The sequence below is a fragment of the Cyprinus carpio genome, chromosome A17, assembly GCF_018340385.1.
Source record: "Cyprinus carpio isolate SPL01 chromosome A17, ASM1834038v1, whole genome shotgun sequence".
Lineage (NCBI taxonomy): Eukaryota > Metazoa > Chordata > Actinopteri > Cypriniformes > Cyprinidae > Cyprinus > Cyprinus carpio.
This window is the reverse complement of record NC_056588.1, coordinates 6,958,999-6,982,608: the sequence shown is the minus strand read 5'-3', so window position 1 is coordinate 6,982,608 and position 23,610 is coordinate 6,958,999. Positions and strand designations below refer to the sequence as shown.

Below are 23,610 nucleotides of genomic sequence, written 5' to 3'. Positions count from 1 at the left end.
AATGGACAGGTTGCATTTATCAGTATTTTAACACACACTACTTTTGCCGGTTTGATTTACCAGAATATTTAATGTCATTCCAGATCATTTGGTTAGTTTGAGAATCAAATGCATTTTATTGCTGCTTTGTTTAAAATTAAGAGAAAAATCCTTTCACAAATTTATTTTCAAACTAATATGATGTGTCAAAGCTGGCATTTTATGTTATTTGAACCTGTAGTGATTTAATTAGAAGCCATATCAAAGCAGTAAATACTGTACACTTTTTTAATGTTGCACAGAGGTGACTAAATGTTTTTAATGTTTTTAACTTAGGCACCTCTGTGTTTTGTAAACTTGTCATATAGTTACTGCTTTGATATGTGTTCTATGCAGATTAAATTTAAAAGAAAGCAATACCTTTATTGAACAAAGAAGCATTAAATTGCTTAAAAGTGACAGTATAGACTTTAATAAAAAAAAAAAAAAATCCAATAAATGCTGTTCTTTTGATCTTTCGAATCATCAAAGAATTCTAAATGGTTTTCACCAAATCAGCATTTTATAATGATTTCTGAAGGATCATGTGAGACAGAAGACTGAAATAATGGCTGCTGAAAATTAAGCTTTGCCATCACAGGAATAAACTGCATTTTAAAAAATATAGTAAAATAGAAAAATATAGTTTTTGTTTGTTTGTTTTGTTTTTGTTTGTTGTTGTTTTTTTTAAATAAATGCAGTCTTGTTGAGCTTGAGAGACATCTTTCAAAAACATTTAATCTCAACAACCCCAAACGTTTGATAATGGAAATTATATATATATATTATATATATATATATATATATATATATATATAATATTTAGCACTAACAACCCTCTGTAGACTTGTTTGCTAAACTTAAAGATGTACTTTTTGGAAATACATTTCAGCACTGAATAGAATATATAAAGAGAAAAGACATGTTGGAAAGAAGGCAAGATCACTTTTGTTATTTATTCAATAATTTTAGTCATCCTATTAACATTGATATTAAAGCACATAAATTTGTGTCATGATTTTTTTTTTTTTTTTTTTTTTTTTATGTTCTGGTTCATCTGGTTGTGTAACTTCTGTTAAATTAGCAGTCATTTCCTCTGATTAAAATCAAACTAAAGTCAGCAGTGCCATCTTACATCAGGGGCATAGCACTGGACTGAAATTTGGGCATATATATGTGTGTGTGTGTGTGTGTGTGTGTGTGTGTGTGTGTGTGTGTGTGTGTGATGTGTGTGTACTGTATGTGTGTGTATGTATGTGTGTGCAAATGAAAGCAAATGTGTACTGTAAAATGAGCACTTCATTTTAGCAGATCCTCCTATAATGATTTTTAAGCCAAGCTCATGATCCAGGTCTCCTAGTACAGCTCCAGGCAGCTTAGCAGATGCCACAGAGAGCTAAACACACTCATTTGTGCCCGATTGTGACTGCTGATCCCAAAGCTGTCGACCAAGATGGTGCATATCCTCCAGGTGGCTCCAGAGTAGGACTGCTAGCGCCCTAACACGCATCTCATTCGGGATGCTGGAGTTGCTGAGTGACTTTTACACATACCATTATAAAATCCAGCAGCTAACGTGCTTGTTTATGACTGCTTGTTTACAAAGAAAAAGTTTTATTGTGTACACATCGTTTAGAAAACCACCAACTGCTTCAAACACATCTCAAATTATTAATCTGAGGACAAGCGATGATTGTACGGGCTCAGGATTGTTGATGATGAATTTCTTGTCCAAAAATGGCATATATTTTGCTCTCTCATTAGAAGCATGGAGGCCATTCACCCGAGAGATGCCTCAGGCAAGGCAGAACTAGCTCTAAGGACCGAGTCTGGAGTTTAATGAAATGCAAAAGACAGCAGATGAAGAAAAGCAGCTCTTTTGATAAATGAGTACCTTTTCCAGCACTGAGGGCTTTTGCCCTCATCTATCGTTTCTCTGCACACATCTGTGGAATGAATATGAACTGATTATAGTCACGGAAGATTTAAACTAAACAGTTCTTCATTTACTAAGCCCCAAATGTTAAGAGAGTCTTTCAGCCACTGTAATATCAATGGAGAGCTGATTTGCTGTTGCGGTTTGTAATTCCAATGCCACGATTTACTGTCTGTGAAAAGCAGCGATGGTTAAAGATTCAAAACACTCTGAACAAATTACATTCAGATAACTTAAGTTACTGTGGAATTGATGTTAACACAGTATCGGTCCGATTTACATATCTACACTAAATTGTGAATTTGTATTGTGCCTTTTTTTTTTTTTTTTTTCTTTTGAAGACAGAAATGAAATCAGAGAATTAGGTTGATGTTATTTCCTCATCTTAAAGTCATTTCTTATATGCAGTGATGTAAGAAAAGCACTATTTTAGGAGGCAGCGACAGATCCAGTCAGTCAACCATGCTTTTGGGACTGCTGTTTCAGATGGAAGGATATCCCAGAAAAATCAAGCAGGGAGAAAGAGATTTTGTTCCAAAACTTCGTCCATCATTTAGATTGTCTTGTGTCTTAGGTGGTGTGTATTTACTGTATGATAGCAGCGTGTCTCTCTGGGTTTTATATTTTTCGGAAATTCATTTTTAATCTGTTGTTTACACCAGTTAAGATGTTTTCTTTATATTTATCACTTTATATTAACAAGCTGTTAAATCTCATTAATTTAATTTACTTTATTTATTTATTTATTTATTTATTGTATTGCTTCAAAGATAATACAATAATCAGTACAATAATATTGGGAAAAAAGTTTAAACTTTTATTTGTTTGGTTTTAATATAAAAAAAGTAATATTACAATAATTTAATATTTAAAATTTAGTTATTAAAACTTTTTTGTTTTTAATATAAAAAAAGAATTAATGTTATTAAAGGAATATTACATGTATTTTAATATTTAATGTTCAGACTATTTCAGTGGCTTTGTACTTACAAATCACATTTATTCTGCTCACGCGGTGCATTTTCCTTTACCCTCAGACTTTATTTTTAGATGGATTCCTCTTGTAATCCATGTGTGGATGTACGAGTTTATCAGGCACATTTAAAATCCCTCTCTCTAATCAAATCAATAGATACAAGTTTTCATTTTCAAGTCAGAGCTAATTTATATGAAGGACAACAAGACATGATTTCTTAAGTAGTTCTCAGTTATTAATTATATAGTAGTAGTAGTTTATTTTTATTTTTAATTTTTTTTTTTGAGATTTTAAGATTTTTGCTTTATTTAATTTTTCCTAACTGACTGAGCTGGTCAGACTATAAGAGTTATTATGTGGGGAAAAAAGGTCATAATACACTATATATATTTACACTATATAAGTTTAAACTTTTATTTGTTTGGTTTTAATATAAAAAAAGTAATATTACAATAATTTAATATTTAAAATTTAGTTATTAAAACTTTTTTGTTTTTAATATAAAAAAAGAATTAATGTTATTAAAGGAATATTACATGTATTTTAATATTTAATGTTCAGTTATGAATAATTTGTAATAAATTCTTAATACTAATAATTAATTTTATATTTGTAATTATTATTTTTATATTAATACCACTAACTGTTGTTCAGTTATTAATATTCAATATATTATATTACTTCAATATTGATAACTGCACAATAGTTAGTGAAATATGAATTTAAAAAATATAAAAATGTCACCTTTTAAGAGCCATTAGTCAATTATTTCTTGGTAAATAGCAGGTATAATTATGGTCACATGCATTTATGTACTTTCATTTTGATTGCCATCAAAAACCAATTTTGTGTTTCAATTCAAGTTTTGATTTGGAAGTGATGATGTAAGAGTGAGTGATTTGTTTACTTTGTAATTAGTCTGTCCATTTCAACCTTCAGGCTGATTTGCAAACTGGTCGGAACATGAGCGGCATGCGTGATCATGCTGACAGTCTAATCAGCCAATGACAGTGGCATGGGGCACTGCTTCATCTCACGTGACTTTTCGCTTTAGCAGCTTTACGAGAACAGACTATTTCATAAAATATTTCATAACATTTCACATTTTATTTTGATACTGGTCAAATATATTCTTGAGAGGAAGCATTACCTCCCTTCCCTCCTCAGCGATAGATGTTTAAGAGTCTTTTTTGTTTTTTCTACCTTAATTCCCACAACTGTCTGTCATTGTTTCCTTCACTCCCTGTATCTCTTAATTTGTTCTTCCTTCCATAATACATACAAGTTCATCTCCATCTGAGGCAGCAGCAATGTGTTTTCTGTGGGGATTTGTATCGGCATCCCCATTTTTCCACACTTCTACACCCAAACACGCACATACGCTCGCAAAAACCACGCATCATCTTCTCATCCCATACTGTTTGCTTTGTTTCACCTGTGCCGATCTCTCTCGCGTGCTCTCTCTCTCCCTCCTCCCTCCAGCTCCGTCTCTCACTCGTGCGCTTTCGTTCGCTCTCCCTCCCTCTCACACGCTCATTGCTTAGCAGAGCTGCTGAAAGTGCGTCAAGCCTCTGTCCAAATACAGACAGGCTGAGCAATACTAATCTCAGGAGGAAGAAAATCAGAAGAGTGTGTGCGTGTGTGCGAGCGAGCGGTGTTTCAGTCCAAGCCTTTGAATTGCAACACCTTTGGAGCCCAGGAGTGGACAGTGCTGGGAAAAAAGGAGGAATCTGTTTCATACTAGTGTTTATCCTTTTGAAGAAAGCAGGAAGAAAAAAGTATTTTCTTCCTCTGCTTCTTTTGTGTGGAATGGACAGTTAATGAGTGGCAGGGTCGGGTCATGACCCTCTTTTCCGCCGGGTAATTGTCGCCTCTTCAGGTCTCGCGAGTGACTTATGCAGCTCTGAGAGGATCGGACCCCATCGCAGAGGCTCCTTGCCATCCATTCTCTCAGCTGCTGTAAACGGGCTCTTGTCCTAAGTGAATACATTTTCACAGGGGCCAGCTACGGGTCTTGGACAAGGAGGTTGGGACTCCTAGCATGGGGTTTTCTGCATCATGAGAGAACTCTCTTCTCTCAGTTCTTCGCGCCTAGTGTCTAAGTGTGAGTCGGGTGTGCGTCATGCGTCCCAGCAGAGCGGTGGCATTGCTGTTTCTTGGCAGTCGAGAGGGGCAGCTCGGATGGACCCTCTGGATATGGTCTCTGACGTTGGGATGTATTGTCGGTTCGGTGTGGAGTTCCTCACCCGGCTCGGATAGTTCAGTGGCCTCTGCCGGACCCCCTGGGGTGGCAACCTCATACACCCATCCTGAAAACCCGTTCCACAACGGGCGGCACCACGCTTCACCCATCTCCATTTACCGCTCTTCAGCTTTCCTCAGAAGCGGCCATGGTGAGTCCCGGCAAGCTAGTTTTGTGGTACTCCTAAAGAGTTCTACTATATGAGAGACTTTTGTTTGTTCACGAGTCTGACTTGCGTTCTTTTTTCCCACCAACCTCAATAGTTAATTGCGACAGGGGAATAATCAGGATTTCGTTTACTGAGGGAAGATTGTGTCAGATGCTCTCAATAGTGGTTATCGGGATTTGTATCTGTGCTTGCAGTTTAATTAAAGCTGGGAAGATAGTGCATCAGTGGGCTATAATAAGTCTGGTTTTAGATTGAGTTTTGGAACAAGGGAATCTGATAAGCATTGAGCTATTTTGTGGTTATGGAAAGCGGAGTTCTCTCTCCCAAGGCACACAGGCAATTACCCTATTAAAGTCTAAAGCGAGCAGCCGAAACTGTGGTGTTCTGTGCTATGATCGCTCTTTTGCAGTGGTTCAGTGTCAACAAACCTTTTGCATTGTACCTAAGGCGGCGTAGAAATGCCAGAGCAATGGCTTAAGAGAAGTTGGCATGTGTATTTTAATGTGTGCAATGGGAAGAGGACTGAGACGCTTTGCTAGATGAAAGCAGAACTTTGAGCAGGAACCTGTAGATGTGTGTCTTTGAAGTGATGCAGATCAAGACATAAAGGACTGACCTCTATTCACCTCCCATTTTCCCATTTCACTGTAATTGAATTATTTGAATGGGGCCTATATTGTTTGCTTTGTATTATTCAAATGTCTTGATGGGTGCATGCACTTGGGAAAACGTACTCACAAAATTCAAAGTACACTGGGGTAATGTAGCGATTAATTTCCAGCTTACCTTTGCTCTCTTTCAGTACATGGCAATTGGGAATAGCAGTCTTAATTCAGCCTTGAATCCGTTAGCTCGTTAAAAAAAAAAAAAAAAAAAAAAAAAAACATTTTGATTGCAGTAATGCATTTATTTGGACTTGAGCAGAGCGGCTTTTCTCACCTCAGTGGCTTTGTACTTACAAATCACATTTATTCTGCTCACGCGGTGCATTTTCCTTTACCCTCAGACTTTATTTTTAGACGGATTCCTCTTGTAATCCATGTGTGGATGTACGAGTTTATCAGGCACATTTAAAATCCCTCTCTCTAATCAAATCAATAGATACAAGTTTTCATTTTCAAGTCAAAGCTAATTTATATGAAGGACAACAAGACATGATTTCTTAAGTAGTTCTCAGTTATTAATTATATAGTAGTAGTAGTTTATTTTTTATTTTTTTTGAGATTTTAAGATTTTTGCTTTATTTAATTTTTCCTAGCTGACTGAGCTGGTCAGACTATAAGAGTTATTATGTGGGGAAAAAAGGTCATAATACACTATATATATATATATAAATATAATAAATATAATAATTTGATTTTTTTATTCCCTCATAATATATTTCATGTTTTTTGTGCGTGTGTGTGTGTGTAAAAATGTGTTTTAATCATTTGTTTATTATTATTATTATTATTATTATTATTATTTCATTCTTAAATTTATATACAAATTAGCATTTCATCTGCAAATTTCAGTTAAAAATATTCTTGTAAACTATAGTTGGATAAGCTAACTTCAGGTCTCTTTTTATTTATTTACAAATGTATTCAGTCATTCTTTAGATCAGTATTCTGGTTTCCAACCTTATGTTTGATGACATTGCTGTGGTTTGGTCAGTGTGAAAATCCTGGTTGAGCATAGCACGCGAAGACGCTTTCTCCACTCTCACTGAGGGCCCCTGGGGCATGATGCCGCATTAGATATAGATGAAAAGCTCTCCGGCGTGCTCTCTCATTCCCTGTGTTTACACATGTAAGCAGAATCTCTGGATTAAGTCTCTACATCATTAGTTCTGCTATTATTTATTTATCATTTCATTTACGTATTCGTCGTGCAACTTCTGTGCCTTGCTTTGCTAAATTCATTGCGAGTAGCGCAACCTGCAGGGTTGCTTGGCAGTTAGATTTCTATTTGCTTGGACATATAGCCTGCAGTCAAAAGGTCTAAGTTGAAGGCTCCCCAGCTGTCGGAAGGCGTCTGGAGAGTTAGATACTGTGTAGAGGAGATGTGCGCTGTAATGACAGGGGAAAGAAGCATCCAGGTGAAGACTCTTAGAGGAAGCACTGCTACGCCAGCACACTCTCTCTCCAAAGCCTCACAACGATGAGATGAGAGCATGACAGGCAGAACAGAGTGGATTTTCCCCCACTTGTTTACCATGATAGTGTGAACGCGTGATAGAGTAACTCTTTGCAGTGGGTGTGTGTGTGTGTGTGTGTGTGTGTGTGTGTGCGTGTGCATGACGTGAACAGCACTGAAATTGTGCACTAATGCATTTGTAAACATTCAAGAAACTATTGTAAAGCATTGCTGAACTAATATTTGTGGAAGCAAATGCTGTTGGTGGGATTGAGTTGGGATTTATCCAATGGCAAAAAGGAACTCTAGGTTCACACTTGTGGATTATGGGAGTGAACAAACTAATTTCAGACAGCTCTAAATTTAAAGTCACAGTAGCCACCATTACTACGGTATTTGGATTTGGCATAGACTGTGGTCAGATGAGTTTGGCTCAACTTTGCTCAGATTTTGAGAAAGAAATGTGAAAATTTATACCAAATCAATCAAAAACACTTTTACAAGCAGTGGGTGAACTGATGAACACCTATGTTTGGAAAACTGCTTTTACACCAAATCAACAGAACTCTTGATGTCAAACAGATTTAGTCTTCACCAAAAACACCTTTATTTGGCAGTTACACCCTGTGGACCACGAAAGGAGAAATTTTGGAAAAAAAAAAATAATAAAAAAAATACTTTTTTCTAACTGAATTAAAAAGAAAAAAAAACAGACTGAGACATTTTTCATAACTTCTCCTCTTCCACAAAAGAAATGAATGTTGGTTTAAAATAACATTTTTTATTTTTGGTTGAATTTAAAACTACATCTACTGGGTATGTATTTTTTTGCTTCTTTATTATTTCATGCATTTACAGTTGTCTTTTGTACATTATTAAATGTAATTTGAAAAGAAAAATGGACAATTTATCTGTAGTATTTTATGAATAAACTCATTATGAATAACAGTGTATGAATAAACTCAGACAACAAATTATATGCTTCCATGACAGCTGTTCAGCTCAGTGTCCGCCGATGCTTTGAAACACATTGTTAGTGGTTGAAGTTTAATTAATTAACATCCAGTCGCTCTTATGCAGACAAATTTAACTTCACTCCTCTTATCGTGCTTGATAGAAACTTTGAATCATAATTGCAGTAATTGCAGGTCATTATAATCCTGATAAAAGAGGAAGTTTAACACACCTATTGTCAATGCGCTAGAATTCCCATTCAGTTACAGCTCTTTAATCTGAAAAGCGGCCATTTAAAACTCATTCTCTTCGTAAATTATCTCCTTTTATCACTCTTTAGAAAGTCCTGCTCTTTCATAATTCCCACACTATACATTTTGATTAACTGTCCAGCATTTGTGCTGATTGGCAGGAGCTATCGAACACTTCACAACGAATAAAATTGACTTTCAGTAGGAACTAGAGGAACATAACCACTCCATTTATGTTCTTGTTCCTTCATCTACTGCCATACATGGCTCGGCACACGACCGTTGGGCTCCTATCTACTTGGCCACGTGTTCGTTTCCTGTGCTGCGATGGCATGTGAGGCTCTTGTCGTCAGGTTAATCATGTTAAGACAGAGCAGGTTGTGTCGCTGGAGTCGGTTGCAATATTTGGCAGCGTAAATAGGCAACTCCTCAATACATGAAGACCCTGGGACTGAGTCTGCTGGGGGGCTGCGCTACAATACGCGAGCGTCTCTCTGCTAACTGAAATGTGGATCAAAGGAAAGTTTAGACCTGAATCCTGAGGACAAGGATTAATGAAAACAGTAAGCATGGGGAGGATTGTAAGATAACAGGATTTCACAAGGCCTGTGATGGGAAGGCAGTGTGTTGGAGAAAGGGGAATAATTTGAGTGTGTGCGAGAGAGAATTGGAAGGCGGAAAAGGGGAAGAGAGACTGGGAATTATGAGACCTGCCATGATATGCACATGAGCATCTCTCTGTGTATCTGTCAAAATTCTCTTTGCGTGCAGTGGAGCTGCAATTCATTTTTTATAGATTGGCTTTTATAGCTGCTGTGCCTTAGTCCAATTTGGTCTAATTTTGTTAAATGCCATATATTTAGTTATACATGTTATATCAAATCTGACTCAAATTCATTGGATGTGTCATTTTAGATTGTGATATACTATCTCTATGGTAAAATCTCTATGAAAATTCTCTATGGTAAAATACTTTTACCTGGTTTTATATATATACTTATATATACCTATTCCAGTATATATATATATATATATATATATAACTTATAACTTTAAATAGGCCATTCGTAGACTGATTCCCTTAAATAAAATAAATAAATAAAGTATATAAAATTGTGCACATTTATATGTGTGTGTGTGTATATATATATATATATATATATATATATATACACACTAAATTGGGTCAAGAATAACACACACAATTTTATACTACATTATTGCTTTACTCCTACTCACCATAAATTGGGTCAAGAATACCAAATATGACATTCTTTCAGCTGATTCACGGCAGCTGATATCCTTTTTCCATTTTAATTATTTTCCATTTTAGTTTATGTATATTAAATTTACTATGTAGAAACTTGATTAGGCCATTCATAGACAATGTATATTTTAATTTGTTACATAAACATTTTCACTAAGGTGTTTGTTTTTGTAACAAAGTATTGCTTTATTCTTACCTAACCTGATTCTAAACTTAACTTTTAAACAGCTTGTAAACATACTGATTATGTCTTCATCGTACACACAAACACACACACAAATACACACACACACACAATAAACAAATACACACACACACACAATAGCGTGAGTTTGGAGTGGGACTGTCTTTTTGTCTGACCAACGGAAGTCAGGGAACAAGTGTTGAGGAATCCAGTGTAAAATCCAAAGTCAGTGGCTGAGGAATCGCACACTTTGAATATGGCCAAATTATCTAAAATGCATTCAGTGATCTGACTAAACCATTACACATCGTTTGCATTCTCCAGTGTCATATAATGTCCCTCAAAATTAAAAAAGAGTGTAATTCTCTGCCTGTTCTCATATTCATCTGGTCAGAGATGTCAGCAAAAGGCCAAACACTTTATGCTTGCAGTTAAATGATACCTGAGCCCTGATAGCCGAGTGCATCTCTGCTTCAAAGTTCTTGATTTTTGGAGGTGGCAAATCAGTCTAAAGCTCTTATTTCCCACCTTCATTCAGCACAGATTGGATGAATTCAATCTGACATACTGTGGTAAACCAGAACATCAGTGAATCCTGAAAGAAAATGCTGCATTCAGCCTAACTGCCACGTAATGTGAAGAGACAATCATCCAGTTAAAGAGGGAAATTGTCTATGTGATGCACAGCTGTTTTAACTGCATGAAGTGGATTGTACAGCTGTGTAGAGCAGACAGATAAATGAGGGTTACCATATAATAAATCATGCTGTGATTCTAGACATGTCATTTTATGGTGTTTTCGGCCTTTGATGAATCTCTACTTTTTTTGCATGCTGAGTCTAAACATTTGCCCTCACTAACCACCAACAAATTTTTTTTTTGCATGCTGAGTCTTCTTCACTAACCACTAACTATACAGTTAAGCCAGGCGCTAAATGTACTGAAATAGCCCCATGCACCATATTTAAAAGAAGATAGTATCATTTACATTTATGCACCATATACTCACCATTCAAGTCTCTTAAGCATTTATTTGATCAAAAATACAGTAAAAGCATAAATATTGTGAACTATTATTACAATTTAAAATAACCATTTTCCGTTTTAATATATAGTTACTCCAGACTTCAGTGTCAAGAAACATTTCTTATTATTATCAGATTATAATAGTTGTGCTGCCTAATATTTTTGTGGAAACTTTATTTTATTTTTTATTTTTTTCTTCAGGATTCTTTGATGAAAAGAAATGTATTTAGAAAAACATTTTCTTTTGTGTATAAAAGTATTTTTTTTTTTTTTTTAAATGTGTTTGTTGTTTTTGTAAAATTTACACAATTACATGATTGGCTAAAACAGTACAGACAGTGCATGCAAATAAATGTTGCTATGAGCAGGCGCAATTCATTTTTAGTAAATTCCCCTGCACATATATCTAGTATTTTTTCACCAGCTGTTATCTGGTGAAAGAAAATCACATCCTGTGCGTCCCCTATGCAGATACTCGAGAGAATGGGCAGGAGTGGAAATTATTAACTGTGTTTACCCCAATGAGAAGAATCCTCAATCAGAGCAATGAAGAAGCCTCTGAATATGAGATAATGTTCAGCACAATGGAAGTAACTGTGTCCACACAAAACCTCTTCTTCTTCAGCCACTGCTAGGGAATTAGCCCCAGCAGATTAATCCCATTATGAATGAACAAATTCCTTCTCAGAGATCGCACTGAAAGAAATAAATAATTAAATAAAATCTATTGGTTTTATGGAAATTTTCAATGCAAATGCCAGAGTTGGAGTATAAATGGAAAGATTAAAAAATGCCTGCTCCTGAAGAATGCTGAACTAGCTAATATTATTGAATGGTATAATCTACGGCCCTGGGTGATACATGCAGAATTGCACGTTCAAGATTAAATCAGTTTTATAGCTTGTTTTCTAGAGCTACATTACATATTAGCATGGATTTGAGAACTCCCTGGTGGTCGCAATCCAGAGAGGCACAATAACATTTGAACCCCCTTTTTCTGTTTGTCCAAAGGTTCCCAGAAAGCTTTTTAAAATGCAGTCTCATGTGATAAACACCCCATTAGTGTTAATTTAGTTAAAAAGTTGAAAAATATTGACTGACTACCTTTTATCATGCCTTAGACTATAGACAAAGACTAGCAGATGCAGACATCATGAAATACTAGCGGTGACTATATCGTTTATAAGAAAAGACAAGACTAAAATGTAATAACTGTGTATTTCTTTAACAAAAATGAGGAGATCACTATCCTTGTTGTTGCCAGATGTTTAGAGTTTAAATCTCCAATTAGAACTTTTCTCTTAAAAGGACCCATTATCAGTTATCACGATTAGACATTTGAGTGAAATAATTGTGATTATCAGTTTAAACATTATGCAGCATGACTAAAATATGACAGGTTTCCATTGACTAAAACTGGACTAAAATTCCCAAAATTTGTCAACTATAATTTGACTTAACAAAACTGTGATAAAAACTAAAAAAGAAACAGGACCAAGACTGAATAAAAAAAAAAAATGAAAAAAGATGACAAAATTAACACTAGTTAGTATCACTCTTAAAAATAAAGTTTCTTTATTAGCATCAGTAGTTTCATGGAGGACATTTAACATGGAAGCTTTTCATTGCTCAAAAGGTTGAAACCCCACATTTGGAGTCTTTTAAGAGTGAATTATAATCTGGTTCCTTGGCGGTCTCGTTTGTCAGGAACAGCTTTTTTTTTTTTTTTTTGGTTTATTTTATATTTTGGTTCGGTCCTTTTTACAGTGGGAAAGCACCTGGAAAGGCACAGACAGTGCTGGTGAGAGAACAGGTTCATCTTGCTTATAATTATGCCTGTACAATCAGCATTAAACAGCTCTGCTGCAATCGCACACTCTACTTTTACACATGCATGCATCTAATTCAGGGCTGTGCAACATCAAATTAGTCCTTGTGCAGCAAAACAAACACTGAATGCCACTTCTTGGCCTCTGAGGGTGGCGAGATTGTTGTGTATGTGCAAAACAAATAGTATGTTGCTTTTACAAGGGCACAAGTCAACTGAATAATGGCCAGCAATGCCTGGAGGTAAGGTGGTGTGTTAGGATTTCCCTAATACACAGCAAATGGCAGGTGTCTAACGCTTACTTTATGAATAACTGTTCATGTTAGTGCTAATTATGAGCTGACACACTCACCATCTTAATGAGCCACTGAGAAATGCTAATGCTATCTGTAGCGGCCAAGGCTAGTCACCCGCTGACACAGCAGTTCCCTGTTAACACGAACACAAGGCGTTGGATCCTGCTGCGAAGTAAGACGCATGGACCGCTCAATTGTACCATGACAAAGATAGAGACCTCAGGTTACCCTCATGCAGGCTCTTGTTAATAACTCGTTCCAAAGAAAAAGTGATGACACTTTAATTTAGCTTAGTTCTGGTAATGTATTTAAGATACTCTGGTTTAGATTCCATTGAATGGTTCTGATATATACAGTATGTTTTATTACACATTTTTCTGAATGTGTCTTTTTAACAAAATATTGTATTATTTGTAATTTACTTACATATAAACTTGTTGAAGTATAATGATGTAATGATTTGTGGTTCAGTGAATAAGTGACTCTGTGAGTAACTCACAAGTTCAAGATGTTCATAAAAAAAAAAAACCTGGCTCATAAGCATAATTTGTTTACTAATTGCAGTAGACTGGTTAAGCTTTACTCTTGCTGTTGTGTGCAATCAGTGAGGATATTGTAATAAGAAAATGTGCTGTCTGCTTATTGTTTTCATATTATTTTCCATGAACAAACTTTCTTTCATCAAACTGAAATTCAGACTGCAGGCACACAAGAACAACAACAGCAACAACAACAACAAAATTCATTCATTTTGCTGTCATGCTGTAGATTTAGTAGTGAATAAGCAGCTGCACTAGTTTATACAGTATATTGTTTCTTTTTCACATTTATTAAAAAAAAAATTAAGCACAATTCTAGTGCCACCTTAAAATAACAATAAAAAAATGAAGATTTTAAGAACCACGCTCTTGTAATATTTTGAGTGTAATCTAATGAGAATAAAATCATATGTTTTTATAAATACTGCTGTAGCATTTCAAGATGAAGTCATAATATCTCAGGAATAAAATAAAAATGAAAGAATAAATTCATAGCTGGGAGAATCTTCCAAATACTTAATGTGCTAAAACACTTGAAAAGTCCATCCAAAAATGAAAACAGTTTTGATTCCCATTGTATTTTTTGTCCACACAATAGAAGTCAATGGGAATCGAAATCAACATTTAGTTACCAAAATTCTTCAAAATATATTCTTTTATGTTCTACAGTATAAATGTTTGTTTGTTTTAAGAACAGTGTTCAAGTCAGAATGCAGACATTCAAAATGCAAACGTTCAAGAAATGTTTGTGAAAATAAAAAGTCCTTCAGTTTTGGTATAAAAAAAAAAATGCAAGTGGTTCTTATTCTCGTTTTCCTTACCCTACTTATACCAGACACTTATTTGCTTTCATCTACTGATGCGTAAATTCTCAAATAATTGCAATTTTGAGCGTTGAGATCTTAATGGGCTTAATTAAAATGGCTTCAAAGTCTGAAATTTAGCGCCTGAGAAAACCCACATCTCCAGTCTCAATCCCCGGCTTACTTTGTATCTTATTTAGCCTCATCTTCTCTCTTAGCCTCTCTTTCTCTGTCACAGGCTCCATGCACAGATGCTCCACTTATGTAGGTTATTGCTGGCTTTGTAACAGAATTCCAATAAATCTATTGCTGTGCTATTTTCAGAGATGCTAATGTTCACCGTGGCCAGCGTTCTGTTAACTTCCTCACCCTCCAGACTCCAATGTGGTTGGATGTCCCACTTCTGGTTTCTTTCTACTGGAATTTCAGAGACTGAATTTTATACATCAGAAGTGTGGATACATAAATAAAATATCCTGGATTTTAGTCGGAGACTGAAGGTCAATCACCATATAAAATGAAACTATTGAAATGTAGCATCAAAAATGGATTGAAACGCATGCATGATTAAGTGAAATGAATTTGGATGGAGTACTACAAGCATTATCTATCAGAACTCACTTTGACAGCACACATAATGACCAGTGGCACGATGTAGCCATCCTAGAGGGACCTATGATTACAATCTAAGAAACTGCAGGGCTTCATAATCACATGTCCATCAAGTCGACTACACCGCACACAGACACTGCCGGGGTTGATAGTACACTGCCTGTCTAATTCGGCTTTGGAAATTAATGGGCATGGGTGCCGGCCGTGGCGCCATTATCGGCCTCGTTTTTCTCATCTTCTCTAGTGCAGTTCTCTCAAAAATGACAAGCTGAAGAAATGCAGAGTGCACCTACACCATCAGATGAAAGACATAAATAAGATCTTAATGTACGGTTGTGCTTTTGAAATGACTGGACTCATGGTTTCCGGCATACACAGAATAAATAGCTACAGTACGTTCTGTGATGAGACCTTTGTCTGGTTCCAGCTACTGTATATTTAAGAATGTGCGGCCTTGCCCTCTGCGTCTCCGCTCTCAGGCTTGAGTTGAGGACTCTGATGCATCTGAGATCACAGGATGCGGCGATGCATTAAAATCCATGCCACTGATAAATGCCCGTATGCACAGGGCAAATTAATTACTAGCCAATAGCACGGCTCCACCACATAATATAGTACTTCCTGTCTGCTCGAGGGATCTGGTAAGAGCTTAGACACCTAATCATTGCGGCTCATCTCTTACACGCACGTTGTCAGACAAGAGGATTCTCGCACACTACAGCTTTTAATTTCATACTGACTCACCCTCAGAGTGCTGAGTACATCTGTTAGACAGGCAAATCATAGAGGACTTGCAGGCCGTGTCAGTGGATTTCATTCTGATTTTCAATTTTTTATTTTTTGACTTTTATTTAATTTATATAATAAAAACTAAAGCCTCTCCCTTTCCCATAACAGTACTGTACAGGGTGTGTGATGGCATGTGTACAGTGCAAGTGAACAGATGATGCGACTTGACAAAACTAGAACGCTTCTGTTTTAATCAGTGAAGCTTTCTACACTAGGGTTGGGCCGATAGACGATGACATAATCCATCGCCGATGGCTTATACACATCACGATGTTGCGCTGGTGTCGTGAGCCCCCCCCTTTTTGAATGCACGATTGCATGTACTCTGATTATACTATGGAGGCTTTTTAGATTGATTCACTATCACTTTCGAGATTCGCGATCGCATGTACTCTGTTTATACTATGGAGCAGCAGTACTTACCACACATTTTACAAGATTATATGTTTGTAAAATGTGGATCTGCAAATCAAACTACATAACCCACACCCATCCCCACCAAAAAAAGACTGTCTAGTTGTCCGCATGTGGCGCCGGACGCCGCATCAGATTTTGTGTCAAAAACTGTCTACAATGGACGTGACAAAACGACCATTGAAAATCATTTGAAATCTATGTGTCAACATGTCATAAATAGAACGCGGTTGGAGACACGTAGTTAGGATAAGTTGTTTTCCTTATAAGGATTCATTCAACCCCCCCCCCCCAACCACTGTAGACATCGTGCCCCTCACCGATGTCATTGTCCATTGCGATGTTTCACTGTAGACATCGTCCGATTAAAATTTTGAAGACAACGCCCAACCCTAGTCTACACTGAAAGCGGTGCAGTGTCTATTCAAGGGTATAGTTGTGTTATGCACACTACAGACAGTCTTCAACTACAAAACATACCACTTTGAAATGCTTGCAAACCAAGCATAGTGCTATTGTTTTGGAAGAAAGAGTCCCTTAGGCTGATTCTGAGAAAAAGTAATGCAAAAGTATCTACCAAGTTTCTTGCCTTGAAAAGTAAGAATGTTACGTAATTATTTACCTTACGCAATAAAGTGATATTTTACTTTTGAGCTTAAAAGTTCCCCAGCAGTTATCATGGTCCCCAAACACATTTTAAATAGTCAGTATTGTCAGTATCAGTTTGTCATCTGCAAGACTTTTCACACATGAGCACAGCAGTCCATCAAACACATTAGCGCTGTGTATATGAGGCAGAGAGGAAAGAGAGAAATTCAAGGAAAGCAGAGTCTCCGAAGGCAGAGCCTTCCTTGGTTGGTGCTGTGGATGAGAAGAGAGCTGGCAGTCCCAGCATGCTTAAGCCCATTCTGCTGTCTACTGCATCACTTCCTCCATTTAGCCAGGAGCCATTCTCCTCCCCAGCATGGACTGCTACTGCTCAGAGCCCACCAAATACCTTTTCTCCTCCAGGTCTTTTCACAAGACAACAAAAGGAGTCAGTGTCACCTTTTAGTAGGGGAATACTATCTCACTCTCACTCTTTCAACAGATAAACTAAAGTCTTCATCATATATATGTAAGTAAGATTTATTATTAGTAGTATTATTTGAAAGAAATTAAAACATGTATTCATCAAGGCATTAAATTAATCAAAAGTGACAGTAAAGGATAAAGTATGTTACATGTATCACACTTTCCACAATGATATTAAGCATCACAACTGTTTTCTTTAGCACCAAATCAGTTTACAAGAATGATTTCTGAAGGAACATGTAACACTGAAGACTGCAGTAATGATGCTGAAATTTCAGCTTTACCATCACAGAAATAAATGACATTTTAAATTATATAATATATTGTTAAATGTGTAACAGTATTTTACAATATTACTGATTTTACTATATTTTTGATCAAAAAATTACACCTTGCTAAGCATTAGATACAAAAATAAAAAGGTTAACAACTAACATATATAATAATATGTATATATATATATATATTGTTATTATTATTATTATTTTTTTTCTTTTTCTTTTTTTCTTTTTTTCTTTTTTTTTTGTTGCATTATAATGAACTGAGGGTGAGTGAATAAAGCATTTTCGTTTTTGGGTAAATAAATAGAAGTATAGAGTTATCTTACCAACCCCAAACTTCTATATATTTACCCAAAAACAAAAATGCATTATTCACTCACCCTCAGTTCATTATAATGCAACAAAAAAAAAAAAAAAAAGAAAAAACAATGTATATGTATACCTTAAAAGATGTCCATACTACTGCATTTGCAGCTATTAATACAGTAAATTATCTGAAGCAATAAAATAGATTTACGTGAGAAATAGACTGAAATTTAAGTTGTTTTTACATAATTTTCTCCCCTAAAACTGTATGTGACCTTAGTCAGGTTAGATACCATATTGAATTTAACACCATATTGAATTAATTTTTTTATTCAGTTTAAGGCTGTGAGGGATAGACTACAGTTTTTACAATAGCATGCACTGTGTAAAGGTTCTAAATCACATATTTTTCAAAACTAGCAGTATTGAAAACTGATTTATGGAGTTACTTCTTTTTGGAAAGACTTTTCGTCAGCCGAACAATCGGTATGTTGCTAAACAAAAGTACAATCTATCTAACACAAATAACCAAAAAACCCAAACATCACAGCTTTCAAGATATTCAAAAACAAAATACGGCACTTCCCTGACTAATGTCTATTCCTCTTATAAAAGATGTGGTCACTATGAACTTGCTGTATTGCTAGAGCTGTGCAAGATCCTTCAAAAATGTGTGATTTTAAGCAAATAACAACATGCAGGTTTGGAACAACATGTTGTTGAGTAAATCATGACAGAATTTCCAGTTATTTTCTATGTGAAAACAGCCGAATGTCATTCTAACATCTGACAGGAAATTGTACTGTATAGCAATGTATCGCAGATGTGCAAACACTCGAAAAATTACATTTTCCAGCTGAAAACACACAACAAGATGTCATGCTGACGTGCGTGATATCAGGCAGCATTTAGTGCATGTTGAAAATATGATTTCTTATTTTTACTGCTTGAATATTCATAACTCCAAACCCCTGAATACTAATTCAAATTTATATGACCAAAATAATTGTCCCTCTAATTATCAGTGCTCCCTCAAAAAAAAGTGTGAATGGTAGTGGATAGTCTAAGCCATCTAATTGCATGCAAATGTGGGGTGTCTTCTACCTGTGAATAGCAGAACTCAAATCATCACCAAAATAGTACAGGTCATTATTTTCCAGCCACCAGCACTGTTCACAGATACATGTCAGTACTGTTTGAGACAGTGTGGTGATCGCAGATGTGATGGAGGTGGTGGAAAGTATATATGTCAATCTGAGAATTTGTTCATGTGAAATATTAAAACAAATGTGATAATCAAACTCCTCATTCGGACTTCTGAGAGATGGAAAAGAGAAATTCCTTCACCGTAACTCAAAGAGCACATCTCTGTGTGCGTGTTTGTGCGAGACCGAGAGAAACAGAGTGAGAGAGTCTTTGTATTTCTTTGAAAGTGTGAAATTTTAATGGAAACCTCCTCTCGTTATAGAATGTTAATGGTTTTCTTCCTCTCACTTAAACAGGCCTTCTTATTGTGAGCTCTACTGGTTTTGCTCTTCATATTGAAATTGTGACTTTGCTTAATGGATGTATTCACATGCATAAGTGCGCTGCGTCGTCTATGAGGGAATGTCTCTTCCATTTCCATAAATTACATGCAGAAGTCTGGGGATGGATGTAATTTTGCCTGACAGACAACCACTCATGAGCTCCGCCAGCGTTGTGAAAGAGCACAGCGACTTCAAATTGATTTTCCTTGTTTCTCTCCCGATGACTGTGGCTCTCCAGCCAGTCTCCTCCGAGTTAGTTTTATGGGGAAAGATGTAGTGGCTTCACATGCAATTTTATTTGAACATACAGTACAAAACAAAATAAATACATGCAAATATGTTTTGATAGAAGCCTGAACACATTAATAATCCACCCTGTGCTTTATTTAATAGCAACGCAATGATAAAATTGACTCAAACAAATAGAGAACATTGAAGTCTTGGTTTGTTTTAAAGCTTTTTTTTTTCTTCTTATGCTACGCAGACTTAATGTATGACTGTCTAGTTTCATTTTGTCAAGGATGGAGTAGAATTGGTAATTCAATTCAGAACAATCTTGCAGACTCCATTATAATGTGGTTTACTCTAAATACACTCTCGCCCTCCAATAAAATCACAATTTCGACATTATGGGATTATCCCACTACACATCCCATCATGAATATCTGATTTTCTGTATTTTAATCGCTGGAGCGGGATGGATTTTTATGTGGAGAGTGAACTGGTTTCGATCTAAAGGAATCTGAAGGGGATTCCAGCGAAGGGTCATCTAAGCAGAGTTTAGCCAATCAGTGCAGGGTGTGACATGGATATATAGAGCATATTCTGTAAAGAGAGAAAAGCAGGCCAGTTCTTCAGAGTCTGAAAGAACAAAGTTCCTGGAGTAGTTTGGGTAAATGTTAGACATTTAAAGAGGTCGGGGAAAGTGAGCTACTGCAGAATTGTGAGAGCAGGTGCTGTTTTTTTTTTTTTTTTTTTTTCCCACATTACTCTAGGATCATTATGGAATAATATGGCATAAAAATTGACTTGTCTTATAGAATGTTATCATGTACAGTTGGGTTCAACAATGTTAGGCCATATTAAAAATCTGGAAGAAATGCACTGAGGCTGCATTTATTTGATCAAAAACATTAATATTGTGAAATATTATTACAATTTACTTTGAATATATTTTAACATTTTATTTTATTTCTGTGATGCCAAAACCAAATTTTCAATGGAAATTACTCCAGTCTTTAGTGTCTCATGATCCTTCAGAAACTGTTTTAATATGCTGATTTGGCGCTTAAGAAACATTACTTATTATTATAAATGTTATAAACAGTTGTGCTACTTAATATTTTTGTGGAAAACGTGTTACTTTTTTTCAAGATTCTTTGACAGATTAATAGTTCAAAAGAACAGGATTTACTTGAAATAGATATATTTTATAACTACTGAATGATCTTTACAGTTACTTTTGATCAATTGAATGCATCCTTGAAGATTAAAAGTATTAAAAGTTAATAATTTAATTTTATGTAAAAGCTGATAGCCAAATAAGCTAATTTGAAGCAGAAGATGCTACCAAAATACTAAGACATTAGGAATTTTTATAATCTTTTTTTTTGGTTGGTTTTTTTTTTTCACTCAAATTGTTATACTGATAAAATGATTTATGATAAAACACTTGCATTGCATTAGAAAAATTAATGGAAGCATTTTCACTTGTTATCAGATGTTCGGACCCCATTATATAATTTTAACATACTAGCTCTTTGTAGCTCCACCAACTATTTCATGCAAAAGCTTGTAAAGGTTTCCATGTATAATTTATGAAGATATTATTGAAAATGTAGGATTTTCTGGTTCCATAACTTAGGAAACTGTTATAGTAGAGGGTGTACTGAACCTTGTAGAAACTCAATTAGTTTCTTTATGGTCAGAGTTGAGGGCTCCCTATGCTACTAGATTCTGAACCTGGAACGGTGTATTGCATTTTTAAAGAGTACGAAATTAGTCTGCTCCTCAAACTGTATAGGTTTGGATCGCTAGCTCCAGGCCTGCATGTACAGCTTAAAACACTGAAAAATATCATAACGCCGGAAACAAATAGGCAGGCTGGCACATTTAACCAGGAAACACACGGTTCTAGGTATGTTTTTTTTTTTTTGTTGGTTTTTTTTTTTTTTCTTTTTTTTTTTTGCATAATGGCTTTCATTGCTTTAGGGAGACATGAATTGCTTCACATTTCTCACCTTGACATGGGAACTATTCCACGGCATTGGAAATGCACAGGGATTCGATGTGCGAAGGGGGGAATCAGGGTCCCCACGTCTCTCCTTCCTACACTGACAAATTAAAAAGGTTACATTAGATTTTTATCATCAAAGAGAGTTAAGTTCTGTAAATGGAAGCGTAAAATGCCTCCTGGGCTTTCTTTCAGAACTATTTTAATCAGCGTTCGGCTCTGGAACAGGGCCTCTGATGAAACAGGCCAGCACAGAGCCTTGTACGAGTGATGGGGGACAGGTTTCTATCACTCCCTCGCTTTCTATAACAGCCTGTTCCTCTTTTGCACACAATAAAATGGCTTTCATAAGGCTTCAGTGTAACATGTTGTGAAAATGGTACAAGTTTCTTTCGTTATGCGGCTTAAAAAAATGTACAAATGTATCAAGAGACATGCAGATTCTTCATCAGATTCTTCATCATTGTAATTGTGCACACTGCCGCTAAACCACCAGCTATAATTTTCACTAATGTAACTGTATTTCCGACCAGTGTGAGTTATCAGAGTATTGATTTACGAGTCCGTATTGATTTTCTCTGTATCATTCAGAGCGTGAGCAGAAGATAATTTCAGCTTTCTCATTTAAATGATCGCCCTCCCTTTAATAACTCAGAGCGGGTACTAATGTAGCTGTCAGGTAAACCTCTGGCCGTCGTTCCTCATGTTGGTCGCTCATGGGAATTGATGCACTCCATAAGAAATAAAGCCCTTATTAAGAGAGCCAGTAGACGAGACCTCGACTGAACGCTGGGGGACTCTCATTAAAGCAGAGAAGAATATTACGACGGCCTTGGATTCACCTGTCGCTGTCTGCCGGAACAGTTTCTTATTGGTTATGCATGCACGTTTGGCCTGTACTTTTTGAAACATTATTTTGTTTAAATGCACTAATGATGCGTTTTCTGAACACTGGTTTTTATCTTAATTGCCTTGGCTCCTCTTGACCATTCCTTCTGCACATTGAAGCAAAGTTTAAAAGCAATTACTCAGTTATTTTAAAGGACAAATTAGCTTATAGATAAACCAATTTAGTTCATTATCTGGTCAATACAGAATTACAGTTAGAGTTGAGGGTCAAAAAACAGCTTCCTAAAAAAACTTAAAAAAAAAAAAAAAAAAAATAATAATAATAATAATAAAAATAAAAATTTTTGCACTTTAATCCAAATTCAATTAAAAGTATTTATTAAATTCTGTAATCCTGCAGTAAATATGTAATGTAGTAGCAGGGGACGTATTTCATTCCTTTTAAGCAAACATTTCTTATTTTTGCACTTTAATTTCATTTTAAGTCATCCACATTCACTGACATACAGTAGGAAAGCAAGAAAAGTAATTTCATAGTGCACTAGATTGTATGTTTAATTAAGTACAGGGTGGAAATGTTTTTGAAATAAAGAAAAAACTTTTCTTACCTATAAAACACCTTTTCACCATAAATGATATGCTGACAAAAGATCAGAGAGCTTTGAAATAATAACATGGACATGTGTTGCACAGAAAAGCTAACGTCAATTCTTTCAAATGCAACCCAGTATGTGGTCTGCTGCATTTGCGGCACTGCCAAAATGTGAAATGAGAAAAATTTAACCTTCCCTTTTGTAGAGAATAACAGTCATGCGTCTTGAGATACCTAGAGAATATTTAAAGCCCTGTGCGGTACGGGTCACGTTCTCGTCTATTTCCGTGTAAGTAAGAGAGTCTGTGAGGGTGAAAATTGTTT

At 35.8% G+C, this 23,610-nt stretch overlaps 1 protein-coding gene across 32 annotated transcripts in view; it reads left to right on the top strand.

Moving 5' to 3' along the window:
- LOC109048981 (neurexin-3a) overlaps positions 1 to 23,610 on the top strand; it is a 262,198-nt gene that overhangs the window by 158,896 nt on the left and 79,692 nt on the right. Inside the window, exon 1 of one of the 32 annotated variants that reach the window (XM_042773812.1) lies at positions 4,453 to 5,323. The exons of 29 other annotated variants lie outside the window; for them this stretch is intronic. In XM_042773812.1, the coding sequence (XP_042629746.1) occupies positions 5,053 to 5,323 (271 nt within the window). In that variant the 5' untranslated portion in view covers positions 4,453 to 5,052. Of the gene's footprint in view, positions 1 to 4,452; positions 5,324 to 23,610 lie in introns of those variants that run through there. 2 more of the 32 variants (XM_042773815.1, XM_042773816.1) reach the window with 2 other exon arrangements.